This window comes from Emys orbicularis, chromosome 1, assembly GCF_028017835.1.
Source record: "Emys orbicularis isolate rEmyOrb1 chromosome 1, rEmyOrb1.hap1, whole genome shotgun sequence".
Taxonomy (NCBI): Eukaryota; Metazoa; Chordata; order Testudines; family Emydidae; genus Emys; species Emys orbicularis.
In genome coordinates this window covers 180,475,103-180,497,353 of record NC_088683.1, presented here as the reverse complement: position 1 = coordinate 180,497,353, position 22,251 = coordinate 180,475,103, and the positions used below count along the sequence as shown (strand labels likewise).

At 45.5% G+C, this 22,251-nt stretch overlaps 2 protein-coding genes across 2 annotated transcripts in view; both read right to left on the bottom strand.

Moving 5' to 3' along the window:
- Nucleotides 1-6,511: 6,511 nt before the first annotated feature.
- On the bottom strand, nt 6,512-17,265 carry BCL9 (BCL9 transcription coactivator). The gene is made up of 7 exons (XM_065422090.1): nt 17,198-17,265; nt 15,596-15,912; nt 14,230-14,419; nt 13,662-13,761; nt 10,958-13,196; nt 8,613-8,873; nt 6,512-7,626 (listed from the first exon to the last, which is right to left on the bottom strand). Exons 1-7 carry the CDS (start codon nt 17,248-17,250, stop codon nt 6,512-6,514), a joined length of 4,275 nt encoding a protein of 1,424 aa, XP_065278162.1. The 5' UTR covers nt 17,251-17,265.
- A 29-nt stretch (nt 17,266-17,294) lies between these two features.
- LOC135892975 (uncharacterized) overlaps nt 17,295-22,251 on the bottom strand; it is a 62,362-nt gene continuing 57,405 nt past the window's right edge. Inside the window, exons 2-3 of the mRNA XM_065420793.1 lie at nt 20,373-20,454; nt 17,295-17,498 (exon numbers count right to left, since the gene is read on the bottom strand). Coding sequence (XP_065276865.1) covers nt 17,295-17,486 — 192 coding nt within the window. The 5' untranslated portion in view covers nt 17,487-17,498; nt 20,373-20,454. The remainder of the gene's footprint in view (nt 17,499-20,372; nt 20,455-22,251) is intronic.

The window sequence follows — 22,251 nt, the reverse complement described above, 5'->3', positions numbered from 1 at the left end:
CTGGTATGCACTGCTGCTAACTCGTGCATTTGCAGCAAGAGGAGGTAGTGTGTGTAATACAGAATAACTCAACCTCACATCTGGGTAGTGCATCTGCCAGTATGAACTACTGTCTGAATACATAGGCATTTGGAGATTGTCTCTCACTATGAAGGTGGCTGAAGATAGCTAAGGAGGACGGAAGGTTTGGCCTGACCTGCTGCTGTGGACATGGAGGGGGAGCGATATTTTCCCTTCTAATAGCAAAATGCTGGAGTATGTCAGATAATCTGCAGCCTGCTTCTAGAGATGACACTCTCCATGGTGCCTCTATTGGTGTTTATGTTGAAAGCAATATAGATTGTTGCCTCTTTTCCTTATTCTCACCATGATAGCCATGCTCTGCACAGAAGCTATCTTCCCTTCCTTATCTCACCTTAGTGCAAACATGCTGCTTGGGACTTAAGTACTCTAGTCCATTGATAGTTTATACGGTCCATGCAGACCTGTCCCATTTCCAAGGCAGTAAAGAGGCTGCTGAAACCCCTTCCTACCATCATGATAGATATGGAAATTTGCTTTGCGCATACAACTACACCAAGCCAAGATTAAGTATGGAAACGTACACTCAACGAACTCCTAGGTGAATTTGACTTCTCAATTTAACAGGGAAGTTTAGTGAACTACTCTAGCCTATGTTTGCAGCTTTCACAAGCTGGGAAGGATCATGGCAGCTTGTACTCCTGAGAGCACTCTGGGAATACACCAGTTACTGTAACAGTGCTGCTGATTTAAGTGGCAACACTCTTCCTCTCTGACCTCACTACCCTAGGAGAGTAGTAAGGAGCATTGCATTACCAGAGATGCCATGTTTTAGTTAGTATGTAAAACTCAGGCCCTTCATCATTTATAACCATTAAGGCTCCCATGGTGTTATGCAATAGCCTTCCTATCCTAGCACATCTGGTTATTTACATGCAGTTTTCCTAAACAGCCCCTACAGTGTCACTGTGTAATATCCCTTCCCACCTAAAGAGAAGCACTAAATATTGTAGTGATGCTGTAATTAATTGCTGGATACATGACTGGAGGTACTAGGGTAATTCCTGTCTGAGAAACGTGGGCTTGACTTTCCTTTGATATGTCATTAAACTGCCCCCACCAACCACTATTTATGTTGACAAATGCACAATGGGAGGAATGATTTGAATACATGTATACATCACCAAGTTCTAAACTAACTGCAATCAGTAGCAAAGAAAGCAAACAAAATATTAGAAATTTTTAGGGCTGTCAAACGATTAGAAAGCGTGATTAATTGCAAAATTTAAAAAAAGGTCATGATCAGAGTTTTAATCGCACCGTTAATAATAGAATACCATTTATTTAAATATTTCTGGGTGTTCCTTATTTCTGTGCTGCTGCTGCAGCTCGTGGTGCCTGGCACTCAGCCTGCAGCTCAAGGCGGACTCTGTGCTGTCGCACCTGGGCTGCATCTTGCTGCAGCCCTCTGGCCAGTCCTGGCTCACCGGGGCACCAGATGCATGCAGCACTGCCCCCCTGTGCATGGCACCTTGGTCAGTGCCCCCCCCCCCCCCCCCATCCATCCTTAAGACTGGCCGTGTCTCCCAGCCACCAAGCCCCATCTCAGTTATGCAATTAGCATGCATCAAAAAAAAATTGCTTTAATTTACTTTGAGTTAATCACATGTTAACAGCAATTAATTGACAGCCTTAGTAATATTCTATCAAACTCCTTATACCTCCTGAACATATCATATAAGTCAATGGTACACCCTCATCTGGAACACCATGTTCAGCTCTGGGCACACTAGCTCAAGAATGACAGTGCAGAATGTGTTCCAAGAAGAGCAATGGAAGTGATTACAGGGATAAGGATGAATTATTTATGTGGAGACGGAAGTGATGTGGACTGTCTGGAAAGGGGACATTATAGAAGTCTATGCAATAACTAAAGATATACAGAAGGTAAAACATAAGCTTGTTTATCCGCATCATATAAGAACAAGATGCCATCTAGTGAAATTGAACAACAAGTTCTGTGGAACTCATTGGCACAAGATACTCCCAAGAACACAGGCAGATTTTGAAGGACTATACAGCTAATGAAAAGAACTGCTTACTCTAGGTAGGATAAAATACATTTTAGAAAGAGCATAAGACCCTCATGCTTCAGCTCATAAACCAATCTCTAGCTGATTGATTGGGAAGAAACTTCCCCTCTCAACAGGTTATTCCATAATGTTATATATGGGGTTTCTGGCACTGGCCACTGTCAGACAAGATACTGGAGTAAATGGACTACATGTCTAATTCAGTATGACAACTCTAATATAAGCACAAGATTGCCATGGAAGGGTGGTGGTGTGATGAAAGAATTAAGCCAAGATCTGCTGAGGAAGCTGCCCCTGTCTCTTGCTCATTGTCCATGACTAGCAGTAATATTCTTCTGCACAACACTCAACCAGAAGTGATGCAGCAGAAGCATTGTGTGCTGGGGGCTTTATCCAAGACCTATATACACCTCTACCCCGATATAACGCTGTCCTCGGGAGCCAAAAAAATCATACCGCGTTATAGGTGAAACCACGTTATATCGAACTTGCTTTGATCCGCCGGAGTGCGCAGCCCCACCCCCCCGGAGCACTGCTTTACTGCGTTATATACGAATTCGTGTTATATCGGGTCACGTTATATCGGGTTAGAGGTGTAGATATCTAATGTCTATATAATGTCTAGCAGACCTCTAGACACTATAAATAATAGTTTTGAAAGGAATTCTGATGGGAGATTGGTATTTCTGTCTTTGTTTAAAACTACACTAAAGGAGGAAGTTAAGAGCTGTAAGTCTACAGGACTGGAGGATACTGCCAACTGCTAAAAAGCAAAAACAGGTATGAAGTAGCTGAGGTACTTATGCGAACATGGATAATATTTTTCAAGTCATCAATTCCAAAACAGGGAACAGGGCTTCTCTCTGCAAGAGTCAGTAAAGAGGAATCCCGCTACTTACAGTTCATGCAAAGTATGTCTAAGGATAGACTAGTAGAGCCAATCACTGTATCTAATATGATCAACTGAGAAGTTTCTAGAAAGGAAAACTAAGCCTTAATGTAATACAAGTTCATTTAGGGCATCCAGTCCATCTCCCTGTCAATGCAGCATCAGACATTTTTGTTTGGTTTTTTTAAACTAGAAGTCCCTCAAACTTAAGAAAAAACAACTATGGGGAAACATTTCTGATGTTGATTTAAAGACGATGAGCAACGAGCAGTTAAAGTAAAGAACTGGTTTTCATGCTGAGAGGTTAGTAGGGAGAAGGTCTTAGAACTTGGTGTGGAAGTTTCATTAGAGTAGGAGAAGTGGATACTGAGTTGAAGTAGAGCCTGTGGCTCCAACACAGTAAATGTTAGTGGAGTTTTCTTTTAAGGATTAAAAAGAGACACCAGCTGTTTAAAACACAGTATATAGCACAAGGTGTTGAAGTGTCATGTCTACAATAGGCAGCTATAAAAATAACTGGAAATTATCTACATTGGCCGGCTTTGAACCTGGAGGATCCACTGCTGAAAGTGTGGAATGAAGGGAGCAGGCCAGCGGCAGAAGTGAGATGAGATCTTTTAAGAGTCGCAGCTACAAAGCTGATGTAGCAGACCATGGTACTTCTCTAACTGGAGTCTTGCCTTCAACTTTGTTCATCTCTCTTCAAGAAACACCAAATATTGAATAGATTTGGCAGAGGAGGACTGCATGAATTTGTGTGTGAAGACATGAGTGTGCAAAGATTACATGTGGAAAAGAATATTTACATTAGACATGATTGATGAAGTGTAGTGAAAATTAATCAGCTGCACCTCTTTCTGCTGTTGGAGAACAAGCAGATTCTTGATTAAATTATTGGTGCTGGGCTTATTGACTAAATTAAATCTTTTACGCAACATATTTGCAATCTGTGGCCTACAGTGCCTTAGTAGTTCATCAGAACAGATGCTAGATTTAAGAGGTCTAGATAATTTGTCTAGGAGTCACATTTATAATTAGGAAAAGTAAGATATGTGGATGCCTAAATTCACATCAAAGAATGAGGCTTAGGCACTGATGCCACTCAGGCAGTAACCTGTCCCAGTACCTTCTGATTCAACATAGGTTCGATCCCAAGAGCATAAGGAATGTTGTAAATCTTTCTCTGAAGCATCACTTAGTGGGTACCACCAGAAGACAGATACTAAGCTAGCTGGTAGGATAATTTGTATGCAAGATACAGATCCTTACTTGCATGGTTCTTGAGTAGATTAGCCTGTTATATGGTCTGCAACCTGGGGAATGTACTGTCTTTTAGACCCTGATACTGAGAATTGTGTGTGTACTTTACAGATGAACTGTGTGCAATACCACAATCTACTACTTTAAACAGATTTCAAATATTTACCATGTATTTGTGATATAGAAGGGATGTTACCATTAAGTTTCAGAAGTTCACCATCTGGGGGTTACCTTTTGGGTTTTTCTGCCGTCAGGCTGTGCAGCGATTTAAAATGAGAGTCTGAATAGCAGAATGTTTCCTCCCATGTTACTAGAGAGAAAGAGCAGCCAAGCTTGTATGAATAAAGTCTACCTCATACTTTCAAACAAAGCAGGAGGAGGATTTGAGAATAAATTGCTGTTTTACTCTGGAGAAAGGACTATATTTTAGTATCCAGTCTCTCCTCCCCAGGCATGTTACATAAAACTTCATTGCTGAAATTCTCTCAAAAAGGTTTGAAAAAGCAGAGATGGAATTAGACAGGGATCAATGAAACAGCAGCAAGGCAACAATTTACCCAGGGTTGTCTAGATAAAAAACCTGCTCACTGAGGATTTATCTATCACCTTTGTCATTTATTTTAATTCTTCCCCTTTACCTTAGCCTCTAATCCACAAGTCAGAGACCCTACCTCACTCCTCAGCAACCCAGCATGACAAAGAACCATTGAGTGTTGCCCTTTGGGCAGAGCCACTTTGGCAGTGAACAGACAGACTTTGCGAACAGCGTCATACCTTCTCCCTGTTGCAATAGACAGGAGACACTCGCCTTGCAGTGGACCAAGAACCGCTAACCCAGAAGGATGTCCAGAAGCAGGAGTTTTTACCAATTCTCCAGCCCTCAAAGTGTTGAAAGAGGCTGTGGATACCATCTCCAGGGTTCAGGTCTGCCCCTTTGAGATAATGCCAAACTCAAAGAAACAATCAAGTTCAGCTCAGGCCACGTAAAATGAGTACAGGAGAAGTGAATTGAAAGAGGCACACAGCAGCCAATCCAGTACCTTTCATAAGATACAAAAGCTATTCCCACCTAGCAGCTAATATGGCTGTGACCCTAATGAGGGAACAAACAAGGAGAAGTTTGCCAGTCACCTGAAGTACACAGGATACCACTGGACTGGATTTCAAAAAAAGACAGTCCATTTTTGTAAGAAACAATATATTTTATTTTTCTGACACCACAGCCCTGGCGAGTGGTTTTGTACCAAATTTAATGGAGGTTACACAGAACGTCTTACGCTGGGGAGGAAAAAAAATAACCACAAAAAAAATCCTGGATAACTTTTAGTGTCTGTTCCACTCCCACATTAATAAAATCACTTGGGGTTTCTAAGAAAAGGAGAATAGGAAACAGTGAGAGAAAGACTACTGTAGAATGTAACAGTGTCCAAGTCCAGCCCCTTCCTGAAAGTGGGAAAACTCCCCACATGAGGAGAGGCTCTCCTAGATTTAGTCCCCAAAATAATACATTGTATTGCAGCTGCCAAAGGAGGAGACAGAAGGGGACGGAGAGAGAAACCTATTTAATAAGGAGTGGGAGGGAGAGACAGAAGGTGCTGGACAGCACTCCATAATTTGAAAAATATGTCCTTAACTTATTATTTCTTTTAAAAGATTCCCCTCACTGAACTTAAGTTCCTTTTTTGTGCTTTTCATTAATACTCTGCTCTGAGGTCGTAGTTTGGTTTTCTATACATTGGAGTTGAAGGAAAATAGTCCGAAGTTCTGAAGATGGATTCTCCACCTAAAGTAAACAGCCTAGAATCCCATTCTCCTCTCACCCCAAAGACTAAAGTCTCTGCTAAAATCCCTTTTACAATATAGTACAGTACACAAAAAAAAAAAACCCAAAAAATAACCGAGAGTCCTGGGAGAAGCCAGTCCAAAGGACGTAAACATACAGAGAATGGTGCAACTTGTGACAAATGGCAATTCTCAAAATACAGCTACAGATTCTCAAAGCAGGTGCCATCATGGGATACCAAGGTCCACAAAAATAATTTTTAAAAAATAAATCTTAAAAAAAACCTGTTAAAATGAATAATCTGTTTTCAGGTAAATTCCATACATTCGAGATTTCCCAAAGCATCCTCTGGTCTCTTTTCACCTATTGCATGGCCAAACTGTACTCCTGAAGCTCCCCAAAAGCCATCAGGACTTGGAATCTCATCTTGACAAGGATCAGAACATCCAGTCTAATGGTAGCAGCTTAAAACATCATGTTCCCCGGATTTCCTGGGCCTTGGCTAAATCCTCCCATTCCAACATCAGCAGCCATACCTCGGGGTCTCATCTGGGGGGGAATCATGATGTTCTGTTGGGGTCCCATCATGCCCTGCATTGACATCATCATACCAGGTGAGCCTACAGGACCTGGGTGGCTATATAGCCCAGCAGGGGCTCGGTCCTTGCCTGGAATCATACCCACTGCAGCTACTGGGTTACTCATTAGCGTGGGCTGACCAGGCATTGCCGATTGTGCTGGTGACATCATCCGATGATGAGGTCCCATCATGCCTTGCTGCAGAAAGGCAGGTGGTCTCATTGGGTTATGGCCTGGCATAGATGGAGCAGTTCCGAGGGGGATATCAGCAGTTCCCACCGGCCCTGGGCCCCCCATGCCAGGTAATGCAAGTCCCATTCTTGGAGTCTGCTCTCCTATCATTCCTTGCATATGAGAGAATCCAGGCCCAGGACCCTGCGGCTGCTTGCGGCCTGGAACTTCCCCACGAGGGAAATACTGCAGTGTCTGGCTAGGCTTCTCTGATGGAATTATCCTGGACAGGTCAAACTCTGGTATTCCAGTGGCTCCAGGGCGGATCACCTCCTGCAGGTCTGGATCAGTGAAAACTGAAGGCATGTTTCCTAGAACAGTGAAGGAGTCTGGACCCCCAGGGCCTCCAGTCTTGCAAAGTGCTGGATCTGTTGAACTTTGGGGCAGGTTGGTGGGACGCCCCAGAGGTCCTTCTCCATGGAAGCCCATTCCAGCAGGGAAGTTGCCTTGTCCTCCACTGGGGCCATTGTGTGGAAATGGCACCTGCTGGGGCGGGGACTGTACTGGAGGAAACCCCTGTGGGAAGCCCAGGCGTCCTTGAGGTACCATTGGAGGATCTTGGGAACCATGCCCCATCATTGGATTGTGTGACATCAGGCCAGGTCCTACTGGGACCCCATGAGGAGGTATACTGGGCCCCATAGCATTTGGAGAGGGCATCTGATTGGTATGGGAAAGAGGTTGGGTCATTCCCATTGGGCTAAGGGTTGGCATTGGACCCACTGGGTTTGGACCTGAAATTCGAGGATTCTGGGAATTAATGCCCATTCCTAAGGAAGAAACAAAAAAATCAAATTTAAATCAGACAATCAATGAAGATACAAGAACTGTGTGTAATATCCCTGGCTCCAATTTAAAAAACAAAATTAGTGCCAGTGAAAGATGCCAAAACTTCACTTTCTAGGGCTACTGTTCTATTTAATCATAAAACTTACACAGCACGGGCTTCAGCAGCCCTACCTTGTCCTCACACTGTTCCAATGTGACTGAACGGGGCTCTTAAAGCAAGAGGAGAGGTCACTCTAGAGCTAATCCATGTTGTGACCATTTTGTCAAGACTGTCAACAAGTGGGAAAATTAGTGGCACATGTGTGTGTGGTGGGTGGGAGTTGTTTTATAAACATACACAAACATTTTTCCACTGGAAGTGGACTGAATACCTCCATTCCAAACATATGGCACCTGTAAGTCAGACGGCTCTCATCGCTGTTAGAGCTGGTCAAATTAATTAATCCATGAATGCTGCAATTTGCCATCAAGTATTTATTTAACAAGTCCTTTTTTTCCAAGTACATGATCAGCTCCAATCACTACTGTCCTGGGCAGACTGTAGACCACTAAACTACAGGCGAAGTCTTCAAATACCTGTTACCAGACTCCCTGCCCTGAGAGTTATCTTTTTCAACTGTGTTCTTATCCCATTGGCTTTTTTATTTTTTATTTTCTTTTAAAACAGATTTCTATTGTGTTCCTGTGAACAGCAAACAATTTGGGGCAGGGGCTTATAGTGTAAACACATTTCACTCATTGTAGAGCAGGTCACTAAGCCCAAAGGGACAGGAGCTTTTATTTCTCTTCTCCCCTAATGCCTGGATAAGGAACAGAGCAGCTTCCCTCTTAGTCTGGCACAGGCCAGACAGTCACCATGCTCCATCCTCTGTGTAAAAAGAGGGTGCACGTTTCTGGGAAGCATTCCAACCATTTCTTCTCTAACAGAGGCAGAGCACGCAGAAGGCTGGCTGGGAACCTGCCTTACCTGGTAGATTGTTCATCGGTGGCAAATTTGGGGAGCGTGCTGGAGGGGAGTCATCATCCGAGCTAGCCACAGTCTTGATGGCATCATGGTAGAGTGGCGTAGAGCTGGGCATGGCAAACTTGGACATCCTGGACATCATGATGGAGAGGGGATTCTGGGAGAGCGTGGGCTCTGGAGGCATCGTGTAGGGACTGCTAGAGGGAAGATTTCCAGGGAGAGTCACAGGAGCAGACTGGCTGACAGTGGAAGGTGGTGGGCCACCTAAAAGAGGAAAGGATTTAGGTGGTTTTTTCCCCCCCTTTAAAATAAACCCCCTTTCTCCCAGAAAACCTGCTCAATGGTTCCAAGAGTCCATCCAAATAGTAGTAGTGAGGCAACCAGTTAAGTATGGTTGAAATACACATTGTACTCCTAGACAGTGGATTTCTATCCATGTGGTTTCTTTTGGGAAGAAGACAATACTAACTCCAGAAGCATGGTCAACTAGTTGGAAAAAATTTCCCAAACTTCCATTGTAATTCCCTTTCCATTATGCCTCAAATGCAAGCACAGAGACAGAAACCAGAGGACCTACAGCCATAGTGGGTCACACACTACAGGTATCCATGCCGATTTCTGGAGAGCTCTATTAAAAGTTTATACAAAGTTTCCTGTTTTGATTTAAGCTTTAATCATGCATATAAAAGCTCATTACAGTTACAGTCTCCAGGAGTATCTTTCCCTATTAATTTAAAATATCCCTCCCTCTTCCAAAGGTGTAAACACAATTTTCTGCTGCTTCCAGTCCCCATGTCTCCGCACCAATAAGCTTCAAGATGCCTGGCCCAGTTTTGGAGCAAGGGGTCATTGCTTTCAGGAAGAAGTTTAAGACACACTGTTGTCAGCCAAACAAAAGCCACCACCAAAAAAACCTCTGCTATTAAAGACTCCTCTAGGCACAAAAGTAGCCACAGATTAGAGAGTCTGGGTCGAATTGCAGCAATTCAAGCCCAGATTCAGTGCCAACTTAACACTCAGCCTCAGAGGCCACTCTAGACAGAAGCATCCAGATTCTCCCTCCTTCCCAGTGTGGCACTTTCTAGGCATACGACTCAGAATAAGATGGCTAAATGACAGATATCGGCATACAATGGACATTAAGTGTCTATAGTTAGAACCATTGCTGTCATAGGAGCTCACAACTCACTAGAGCATGCGTTTCTGAGCCACAGGAGCAGTCCATTCACTTTGAAGAGGAAAAAAGCCTGCTGGTCCCTTTCAATACAGTTATCATTCTGCAACACTAGAGGGCAATGTAGTCATGCATCTTTCACAGTCTCCTCACTAACTCCTGCAATAAGGAGGAGGTTTCACAGGCTGAAAAGCTCTTGAGAGCTGGTTCCATCACACTGCTGCTTCTGCTGCATGGAAACACTGCACACCAGGGATTTACATATTTGGAAGCTTGTAAGAGAAACAGACTCAGTCATGTATAAGCTCTGAATCTATGAAAGAGAGATGGGACTGGTGCTGCTGAAATGCCAAACACACAGGTTTCTGGATTCACACGATCTATGTTCTTAGATTGTACGGTCTTTTGTGCTAGGCACTGGTAGTCCCTGCCCCAGGCATCCCAGTCCATGACTGGGGCTCCCAGGTGCTAGGATAATATAAACAACAACAACACTGATACACTCCACAGACCTGCAGCACATCTCTGAGGACCAGCTGCAAGAATCCACCTGCTACCTCTAACTATACATGAAATAGACAAAATCTGAATTGATATCAACAAAGCTCCTCCTAGGAGGATTTGTAAAGTAAAACTATACCTGTGTCTGAACAGATTGTGAACAATAGCTCCTATGGCCAGCACACATTTATTTACAGGTATCTCTTTTGTTTCTCCTCTATCCTAACAAACCCGTTTATTTTGAGGCACCTTTATGATCTAAACAGCAACATTTCTCCCCAATGCTACAATATTTCAGTTAAGGACAGGCTGGCAAACAAACTGTTCTAAGCTCTTCTGCAAAGAGTGACTTCCTCCTCCCAACCAATCCAAATATACTTGACAGTCATCTCTGGGACAAGGGCAGTATTCAACATGTGCACATGGGCAAGATAAGATGAGAGGGGGCAATCTGTTATGGAGCTCACCCACATGTTCCACTCACTTAGTTCTGAGCCTAGACACAACCTGCTTCAAACTGGCAGGAAAAAGCTCCTTGTTCTGTCTCCTCTTTGCACTCCCTGCCCCAAATGCGCACCGGGTAGCTTCTGTGAGCCCTCATCTCACATCACACTTCAAGATGACCATATGTGAACCAAAGAATTTACGTTTGGATAGAAAAGGAAGCACTGACCTGACTCCACATTCCCCAGCATGGCTGGGGAAGACATGGTGAGAGATGCTTTGTGGTTCGGGGGAATCCCAGGACTCTGCAACGGGGGCTTTGGAGAGGAAGTCCAGCCAGGAGAAGGTGCAGGGAGGGAAGGAGACTTGAGGTGGACTGGTGAGGCAGCAGCAGATCCCAAAACAGGGGGAGACTTAATGGAAGCAGCAGCTGCTGCAGCAGTTGGGCCTGCAAGCATTCCTGCCAGCTGGGATGGAGTCTGAGGAGACTTAAGGTTTCCCGAGGGAGAACCCAGCATGGGAGACTGGACTTGCCGCATCGTGGGAGACTTCAGTGGGTTGATGCCCGGTGAATGCACCTGACTGGCTGCAACAGAGATATCCAAGGGCTTGCGTCCTAGGCTGCGCTGAACAGGGGGAGCTGTGTTGAGGCTATTAGGGTTACTGGTTGGGTTGAGAGGTAGTGGCGGCATGTGGCTAAGCCGGTTGTTAGTCCTTTGGTCAGGCCCAATCTGCTCTCTGAGATTACGGAGACCACCTCCTGGGCCCTGAGACATAGGAAGGAAAGGCCTGGGACCCATGCCATACTCCTGTTGGGGATGCTCTCCAAATGGCAAAGACACCATTTTCTGCTGAGAGGAGAGCATCTCTGAGACACCTGGACGCAGTTTCATCATCTCCTCTGGCCCCACTCCAGCTTCCCTCATCTTCTGAGGTATCATGGATGGGTTGGAGCCCATGCTAACGTTCAGACTAATGTCCCCCTTCATGCTGCCAGGGCCCATCCCAAACTCCAGCTCCCTACCAGGGCCCATCTGAGGTGGCATTCCTTTTGGGAAGTCCCCCCTGGAAGGGCTCAGGGGCCCTTCAACAGGCATGCGAGAGAAGATGGGGTTATTCCCAGGCTCCATGTGTCTCTGGGAGGGAATCATCCGGTTCATCTCTATGCCAGGCCTGATGCCTTCTATGCTCAAGCCAGGGGGCAGGCCCAGCTGCTTCTCTGCCAATTGCTGTTGAAAGATCTCCTCTGGCAGGCCCTGGGGATTTGGGAACCGCTCCCCTCGGCCAGGGCCGCTGAAGACACCCTGGCCTGGAGGGAAGTTTCGGCCATCTGGGATTTTTGGCACATCTTCTGGCCAACTGACTCCTGAAAGCCCGGGTCTGGATGTGGGGTTTGGGACACTGGGGCTGTCCATGTCAGGATTCATCATTCCTGCAAATCCAGGCAGGCGCATCTGGCTCCCAGGCATATTGGGATGAGGGGCCATACCTCTGGGGGGTAGAGAATGAGACACATTCATGCCATCAGCAAAGGACTCTGGACCGCCAGGACCCCAGCCCTCACCAGGGGTCATCTGGTAGGGAGGTGGGGGGCCTCGAACCACCCCTCGAGGCCCATGCTGGTGGACCATCATGTCCTGCAGAGAACACTGCTGCACCACAACCTGTTCTTGCTTCCTTCTCTTCTCCTCATAAAACTCCTGCTGTAGCTTCAGCCAGGCCACTTGCTCGGGAGTCATGTGATCCAGGTGGTCTGGTCCTACGGGTCCAGATTGGGAGTTCAAAGACGGTGGCACCATTTCGTCTGGTGAGAAAGGCATGTCTCTATGTCCTTGAGGGCCAAATGGAGCCCCTCCATCTGTCCGAGGCCCTGGCCCTTTGCCTAAACTTTGGGATTGAGCCATCATGGCCTGTATTGGCCCTTCAGGTTTCTTTTGAGGACCATCCAGAACTCCAGAGTTCTGCTGAGGCCCCCCACTTTGCCCTCCAGTGAATTCTTTCTCGTCAGGGAAAAGCATGCGCTGTATATCTCGTAGAGTTTGCAATGAGCGTTCTCGATGTTCCAGCTGCTCCTGAGACAGTCCATCTGGGTTCTCACCTAAACTGGATGGGTCGCCACTGGATACCTGCTGGGTGGGACCTTTGGGGTCTGCAGTGGAGCTATTACTCCCCTGGGAGACTGGGCTGACTGCTCGATTATTTGGGGTTGAACTCGGCCCAAATCCCTCAGTCTGCAATGGGGTGGAGTTGGCAGGGCTGCCAACAGACATCACTTTACTTTCTACTCCAGGACTGTCCTGATCCATGGGACAAGGGGGGCCAGTGGATTTAGATGCTGGTGCCGAAACGGGTGGAGTTGGCTGCATTTTGGCATTCTGGGGAGGATTGTGTTCCTGCGAAGCAGGGGGCTGCGGCTGAGGTTGTGGCAGAGGCTTGGTTTCATTCCGAAGTGCAGTGACCTGGGTGTTCTGAAAGACAAAGCAGAACATTTTAATCAGCTCTTTTTACATCTGTGTGAATGGAGTGTGGGGGATAAAGATCAAGATGTGCTGTCTCGTCCCCACCTTAGTCACACAAACCCACTACAAACACTTTCTGCAGGAACTGATGCCTTGCACATATAATTTGCAAACTAGAGCCTTGGACAAAGACGAAATGTTCATTTCGCTCACGTGTCACCCACAGACCCAAAGGGTGATGTTTGACACCCCTCTCCTATATCACCAGGACGACTCCACCCAAAAATTATAAAGCTGGAAAACTACTCTGGAAGCGCTAAAACCTTTCATTCATTCTGCACAGTGCTCCCTCCAGCCAAGAACATGCTTTTCAGAGCATAAACAGTCACCCTTCCCTGCCCCACCCCTCTTCCACTGGTGCATGCATGTACACACCACTCCATCTTCCCCTTCTTCCAAGTAAAGGCTCCCTACCAGGGGTACAGTGTTTCGCTCTGCCTTGCTGTTTGAGATGTTCTGGATATGAAAGGACACAATGGTTTCTGCCTGTCCCTTCAGCACAGCTTCTGCAGCCCTGTAAAGACAGACAGACAGACATAGGTGAGGCGGCAGTTGGATGATTATCTTTCTTAAATCCCCCTCTCCCCCAGCTACTAGGGGCAGGGAGAAAAGAAAAGTGTCTTTTGACCCCAGAGGTCTGGGAGAAGAGAAATCAAAGGAGAAGAAAAATCCTCACATCTACAGAATCTTGCTAATCAGTCTTTAGGGTTCATGTCACCATTTAACCCACCCCTAAACCATCCACTGTGTAGCTCATGAAACAAGGGGCTGTCTGCCAACATTTGCAAAAAACAAAGCTGGGTGGGAGAAACTGAAAATCCTCCTCCAAGGCTAGGTGTCAGTAACGCTCCCCCTTGATCTGTAAATGGCTGCCCACCCCGCAAAGGATTTGAAGGAGGAAACATGCTTTTGCATTTCATGTAACGAGGTGCACACAAATGCAGGGAAAGGACACGAAGGACACATTCAACCATTTACGTACTTATTGGCCATCTCAGTAGAAAAGACATAAACCACTTTGGATGGAGTCTTTTGTCCACTAGCTGGCTCCGAAGTGGCAGTCAGGCCATGGGAGGGTGTGGAAGACCTTGGGGCTGAAGCAGTTGAAGGAGTTACAGAGTGTGGCGTATGCTGGGAATCCTGGGTCTTCATATGGTCGGCAGAGTTGCAGTCTGGAAAGGAAGAAAGGGGGGGGGGGGAAGGTCTCACCAGTGTGGAAGCTGTGAGGAAGTTTGATACTCCTCTCACCCTTGACTCTCAGTTGGCATCACGATACCCAACGTTCCTATAAAGACGGCTCAGACTCCTCTCCCAATTAGTACTAAGGAAGCTGTCCTGTTACACTGTGATTCCCACTCGCACTCCAAAAAACTCTGCAGGCATCGCTGAGAGGTAGCTCATACTGTCTCAGCTCTAGCTAGTTTTCTGGCATTCACAAATGACTAGTCAGAGAGCATATGTGAGACACACACACACAAGCAGATAAGCATTTAAGTTCTTGTAAGGTGGGGAAAGTTTTGTAGGAGACCTTTTTTCTCCCCTTACTCATGTCACCTGAACCCTAGTCTGCTATACTGTAAGACTGACCACACAGCTTCTAATCACACCAGTTGGAAACTAACTCAAACTGGACCCAGGTCCTTTACAGCCAAAGCTCTCTTGTTGCCACTCTGTCAAGGCGTCTATCAAATGCAAACTCTGGAAGACCTAATATCACAGGGCAGTAATAATTCTTTGCACTTCTGCGCCACCTTTCATGTGAGAATCTCAGAGCAATCAATCAAATATCACAACTGAGAGACACAGTAGGTAGCTATTTATACTGCACCTAATTTCACAGGTTAGGAAAGTGAAGAGTGGGGTAGTGACATGTCCAAGGTCCCACAATGAATCAGTGGCAGAACCAAGAACAGAATTCAGAAGTCTTGTCTCCCAGTCCTGTGTTCCTACCAGTCACAGGGGTGTAAGTGATATATCATCACCCAATACACCTTACTCGTCTGTATTCACAAAACTGGCTTGCATGCTGGCTTTGACACTCCAGTTCGAACACAGCAGCTCCTGGGAGGCCAACGGACAGAGTGGGGTGGAAGGAGACAAACAGCTTTTATTTATTTTCCCAAAATCTCTTGGGGAGTTTCAGTGTTATCATGAAACAACTTTCCAATCTGTACTTCAACTGAACATGGAGACACACGTTTACCATTACCAGCTGGGAAAATCCTCCCCTCTCTACAGGACATTTAGACTCCCTTCAGCTGGCACACAGTCACCACCTCAGGCAGACAGATGCTTTTGCTAACACCCACAAGCCAAATGATCATCTCACACCAATACTTAGCACTTACCTTTGATTTCCGAATCGTCGCTGGGAGTCCCAGCATCTCTCTGTTCAAAGGAATCCGCTGAAATGCTCCTCTCTCTCTTTCCCTTCCCCTTGGCACCATTTCCAGCCCCATTCTTCAATCCCATGCTCCCACCTGGGCCAGGGAGCACTTTGGGAGGGTGACCTCCACTCTTGGGGTCACAGGGAGAGGGCTGGGATTGGCTGGTTGAGCCCCCCTGTTTACCCGGGTTGGAAAATTTGGAATCCAGCTGGGGGTTGCCAGACGGGGACATCACTGTGGGGGGACGGACCATCACCTCCTGCTTTGATTTGGGGCTACTGAAAAAAAAGAGAATTAAAAATAGAGATTAGACTGTCGATTCACTCCAGTAGGAATGGACTAGAGAGAAGCAGCAGCAGCAACCACTGCTGCTGCACCTTTACAGAGCAAGGCAGTTGCTACTGAGTAAGAAATGCCTACATGCTTAGCTTCATCCAGATGCTCTTTCAAACATGCCTTGAAAAAGGTTATTATCCAATATGGGATCACAGTGCTCAAGAAGGCACAAGAACAAGCAGCAGGCCTGCCAGATCCCAGGAACTGCTCAGTCACATGAGGAGCCACCTCTGGGGCTTCTGTCAATAAAGACAACGGTTTCTATGTACACAGAAAAGCGTCTCACACCAAGACCAGCTCAAAGTAAACAAACAGGGCACCATAAAGTTCACCACACTACCCATCCAGACCCAAATGACACAGTACAGCTGTGATCACAAAGCAGAGAAACCCACCACAAGCCAGCCCAAGAGAGCATAAGGAAAACCCAGCATTATTGCAGCACTCATCACAGATCAGGGAAACTCGCCAGGAAAATACAAACCTCTGACCATGAAAGCAATTAAACCAGCTACAACCTGCCTTTGAATGGGGAAAGAGGAGGATACTGTCTCCACACACACTCCTGCAAAATGGGGTGGAAGAGACTGCATTAGAGTTTACCAAAAGAAACTCAAAAAACCCAGTCTTTTCCCACCCACTGACCCATTACACAAACTACAGCCTAAAACTATTTTGTCTCCTTAGATTCCACGCAATTACAGTCTTCCTTCCTCCCTTTATTTTAGCCACTGTCATCCCCCTTCCTTTCTTCTGCAGGGATCTGCTGGGAGCTCATTTTACCCCCCACCCCCAGCCCAAAAGGCAGTGCACTGTAGCAAGCCTTGCAATGCAGCCTGTTTATGTTGCTCCTTCAGTCGGCCAGACAGCTGACTCAGAAGCACTCCCTCCAAGTTACTGTCAGCTCTTGCTGACCCCAGGAGTGAACGATCAAACCTAGGTGTGCTGTCAAGCACACCATACATCCAGTGCATCACCTTTCCTTCAAGCTTTTCCTCTTCCAAGTCAATGGAGGATGTCGTCTGGCACAGGCAGATGAATGACATGGACAAGGCTTGTGCAATGATAATCAGTTCCATGCTGCTCCTGCCAGCAGCACAGGGAGAACTTTGTGTGGGAGTACAAGCACAAAGATCATCTGTGCTTGACCCAGGCATTGGATAACACTGCAGCAGAGCAGGGACACCTCCCCCTCCATACCCAGAACAGTTCACTGAAGTGTCTCACCTCTGTGTATTTCCTGATGGGGAGTTCCTCACTTTGGGGTTACTGGAATGCATTGACAGAAATCCTGAGCTCACACTCACACACAGATGGGCTCTCGTCAAGTTCCTCTAGGGGGCCTGCTGCTGCTGGCAGCTTTGAAGCACTTTCTGCCGCACGGTTCTCTCACCGCTGTCCGTCTGCTTGTCTTTTTTCTCTTTGTCTCTCTCTGTCGTTGCACTGGGCCCTTCCCTCCTGCAGCTCCAGCATTCTCTGAATGTGTGCCTCCTGCTGCTGAGGGGAAGTCTCGCATCTCCAGGGCGCACTGTGCCAAACCGCCCCCAAAGAAAGAACAGAAAACAGGTAAGGTACATTCCAAACCCTGGAATTAACTGAACGAAACAGACCAGCGGATGGCAATCCTTTCCCCTTCACTAACAGGGTGAGGGACTGGCATTTTCAGTTGGCTGGAAGACAGTTGAAATGTACAGCTAGGAGGAAGCTCTGGGCAGGTATTAAAAACTCACAAGTGGTAAAGCCAGTCTCCCTTCACCCAAAACAAGTTATGCTGGATTCAAAAGAGCAGGGAAGAAAGAGGTAGGGAAGCTCTTCTTACCCAGACTCTTTGATCCAAGTCATGGAAGAATTCACATGACTTATTTAAGCACGCCCCACACCAAATCACTAGGAATATAGAACTTGACAGACCAGACTGCTAGTCCCGATCATCCAGAATTCCCATTATGAATGGCCATTACCTGATTTCTCAGAGGAAGGTAAACCCTTTCCCCACCACTACAATTAGCCATTTATGCAATGCTGTGTGGTGGAAGGTGCACAGGAGGGAGGGAGAGACACAGAAAATGCCTTCCTGACCACCCGTAAGCAACCAGCTTATGCCATGAAGCATGAGACTTGATTACTATGAGCACATTAAGGAGAACTTGTGGTCAATTACTGTTTCTAACTGAAAGGTTGATAGATCATTAGAGGGCTGCCCATCCAAATTTGCTCAGCAACATCATACAAGCTATTTAAAAACATTTTTTAATTTAACCTGAGCACTTTTCAGCTTGTTTCTGAAGAGAGGCAACATGCACAATGCTGGCCATACAGAAGAACAACATAACACCGTTTCTTCTACATTATTGGAGGAGGAAAATATTGGACTTTTAGGTTTCTTATGTCCTTTGAGCTAAAGAATTTTGGAACAATTTTCTGTCTTGTTTATATTTTAATAGAAGATCTTCTTTTCATCTCACCTACTCAAGATGTAAATCCACATAATTAACAATAAATCTTGTTTATATTCTGAATGTATTAAATATTGCTAGTTAAAAATTATTCAAATGTAAATATTCCCAGTATTCCTTCTCAGCACTGAAGCAGCAGTTTCTTGTATGACTCAATAGAATCAAAATAAGATTGAATCAGGCTGGCAGGGGCTTGCCTATTATGAAGGAACTAGTGTTTTAAGGATATTAAGAGGACACAAATAGATTCACTGATGCGTCGCTACTGGAGGATTAAGATATACCTGCCACCATATGATCACACTGCTGCCAGGAGAGACTGGCTAGTAAGGCATTGGTATGGAGCTTTGTGGGTCTCCAGCTCCTCAAAGTGATCTTGGTATGTCGTCACACTTGTCTCATGATATTATACCAGTACATTTTGATGCAACATCAATCCACAGTGTCAGGACACCACAATGTAATGATTTTGTGGATCTCGACAACTCCAGATATTCTCCCTTCCACAGCTTCTCCTGCTGCTTGGAGACACAAAGAGGGATCCTAGTGACCCCAGTAAATTTGCTCAATATTCCTGTCTTCACTGCCCTGCTTAAGTCCAGGAATATTCCCTGCATTCGTGGACTAAGAGCTTCATTTGTTCTGCCTGATATTGGGCAGAGCAAGATGAGTTCTGATCAGACCCACAGACTCCACAGAGACCACACGCATCTCTAGAGCCACAAGCAGAGCATCTCGTTGGTTTTGAGGTTTGATAGCAATGTAGTGTTACTGTTATTTCTATCATGCCATCGGTGTGCATGGTGCTTTACAGGCATACATGAAGAGTTAATTTTCAGAAGTTTCTAAATCCCACTGATTCTCACTGTGTCTTTAGGCTCCTACGTCCCTCTTGAAAAAAGGACTTCAAATTTTCAGAAGTGTCTCAGTTCCATTTTCAAAAAAGACTTAAGATCCTGTCATATTGAACGTCACTGGGACTGAGGCACATTTGAAAATTTTACTCATGGCCTCTCTTAAAACTGAAGTTAGACCAAAAGCACAACACATCATGGCAGGAGAGGGAAGAATAATGGCATAACAGTGAGCACAATTTGCTCCAAAAAGCCGGATATAGAGGTCTGTGTTGTGGATTTCTTGTTATTTATATAGTTGTTTCCATTATAATGTCTTTCACTCATGAATAATGCCTTAATTTTACCCCTTTGTGCGTTTGCATTACGATACATTATATGAGCACACACTATTTTTTCCACAGGACCCCGGTATCATTCAGTGCACAGGACAGACACAAAAGGTAGCAGAATTAAGATTGAACAAGCAACCATAAATGCAACATTTCCTAACTTTGACTGCATTATTTGGCAACCTGGATATTGTTCTTTTAACATGGCCTTTATATATAATACACAAGACACACACTATCTTTCAATGGATTAGCACTGAAGCTTCGCAGGAGTGAATTATAAGGAGAGATTTGAATGGAGGGGGTAAATATTAACAGAATTTTCAATTTTTCTAAGTTTTGCACTTTACTGGTTGATGACAAAATGATTGTCAACTCTTATTTTTCCCCCCTTTGCTTTCCCCTTCTGTGCAATGGAACTGTACAATAATGTGAGACTCAAAATGGAAAGCATCACAATTTTTATTTGTGGGAGTTTGGTGTCCAATAAGTTAAAATTCCCCTTCACTTGTGCTAAACTTGGATATGCTCTTCCCTTGCTCTCATTTAGGTTTCAGGGAAAATGGACTCCAGTCTACATAGCTGGAGTCTCTCTGCCTTGCAGAACAATTCTTGTTCTAGTGTCAGAGACTGGCGCCATTGTGGGTGATCAAAGCATGTTTTAAAACGTTTCAGCAAAGTGTCTCAGAGACCCATGTAGATGGGGCCAATGTTTCTGTAAATCTTATAGGACCCAGCATCTTCCCTGTAGACAACTCACCAAGACCTCTGGTGTCACGACATTGCAGTGATCATCGTAGAGGTGATGAGTTCAGACCCCTTCTCACACAAGGAAAGATTACCTGAAAAAGAAGAAAAGGGAAGAGCTCCATCACAGGGAATTCACAGGAATTTGTGGGCCCCTCCCAGGCCACAAAAAGGAGACCAAAGCTTTCTCTGAATAACTGACAAGAAAGCCTCAGCTCAACTCAGCAAGATTTGTTAGTGCTAAGAAAGCCTTTACAGGAAGAAAGCCGCAGTGAGGTTTAACTGGTTTGCTATAAACAAATGCAGCAAGGGACAGCTTAGACCTGCTTTGGCACACCCCCAGTTCAGCTAGATGGATTCCCGTGAGCCCATCTGTACTCCCAAGAACTGGCACAGTGCCCACATAAGCATCCTCCCAACTTCCTTGTCCACCTAACCTCAAGGGTTTGCCTTCCACTCACTTCATGAGCCCAGCTACCTGTGCCAACCTCTGCTCTTCACAATTATACAGTGCCTACCTCCAAGACCAGACAGCCTGCCTGCCCATGTGTGAATGAAAATGCAATAGTCCGGTAAAGCTGGATACTCTCTATGATCAGTCAGTAGAAGTATCAGGCCAACGTCAGAATAGGAGACGGTAAGGCAGCTTCATCTACTGTTCCACTGGCCACCATTCCACTGCAAGACACCACCTTACATGTGGATGTTTATCCATTTGAAAGTATTTGAAAGCATGGCGTGCTGCAGTTTTGGTGGTAGCTTTGAGCATCAGATGCTGCCAGTTATTCCTCATATAGCCAAAGAGGTCATTGCTGAACTGATCAGTTCCACTCTCCCTACCGTCAGTACTGAGGAAAACATCACATCAGTTAATGTTCAGTTCACATGTAGGAACCATCTTCAACCACATCATCTAGCAAATTTTACTTTATAAAACGAAAACTTAAGATTCCACAGCACAATTCTACGGTAAATTCTGTGTCAAGGCAGAAAAACACAGAACTCCTGTTACAGACTTATTTCTTCTACCCACTCAATCCACTCTACTAAGTTCAGTTTGAAGACACAATGTGCCTCTTACTATTTACACAGGAAGGATGGCACTGTGGTTAAAGCACAACTGGGAATCAGGAGACTTGGTTTTTATTCCCAGCTCTACCGCAGACTTCCCATCTGACCCTAAGCAACTTAGTTAACCCATCTGTGAAACAGGGAACACGAGCTCGATTTGACATTAAAGTCATTCAGAGTGGTGAAAAATTGTACTTCTATAGCCCCTTCGCTCCATCTCAAAGTATCATCCATTCCAATTTGACCTAAACAGTGTAGCAATATCTAGAGCAATGAAGCCACCATTCTAGTCAGCCAGTCCTAAATAATAGAGTTGCATCCTCCACCCAATCAAACAATGAGACCATCAACAGGATAAACTGTCCCTATAAGCCATACATATAAACAGCATCTGACAAGACAACTGCCGCCATAAACCATTTAATCCAGCAAAAACCTAGCCATAGCAACACCATCATCCCTTCAACATCCCCAGTTATAATCCCCCCTCGGCCAAGCCAGTGCCAGTACAGCGACACCTCTCTACCTAACCTAGCCCTAAGCAGCTATCCAATGCAGCCCAAATTTACCTTTTCACAGGAGTAAAGAGACCGGAATCATAGAACTAGAAGGGACTTCGAGAGCTCATCTAGTCCAGTCCCCTGCACTCATGCCACAACTAAGTGTTATCTAGAGACCATCCCTGACAGGTGTTTGTCTAACCTGCTCTTAAAAATCCCCAATGATGGAGATTCCACAACCTCCTTAGGCTATTTATTCCAGTGCTTAACCACCGTGACAGTTAGGAAGTTTTTCCTAATGTCCAACCTAAACCTCCCTTG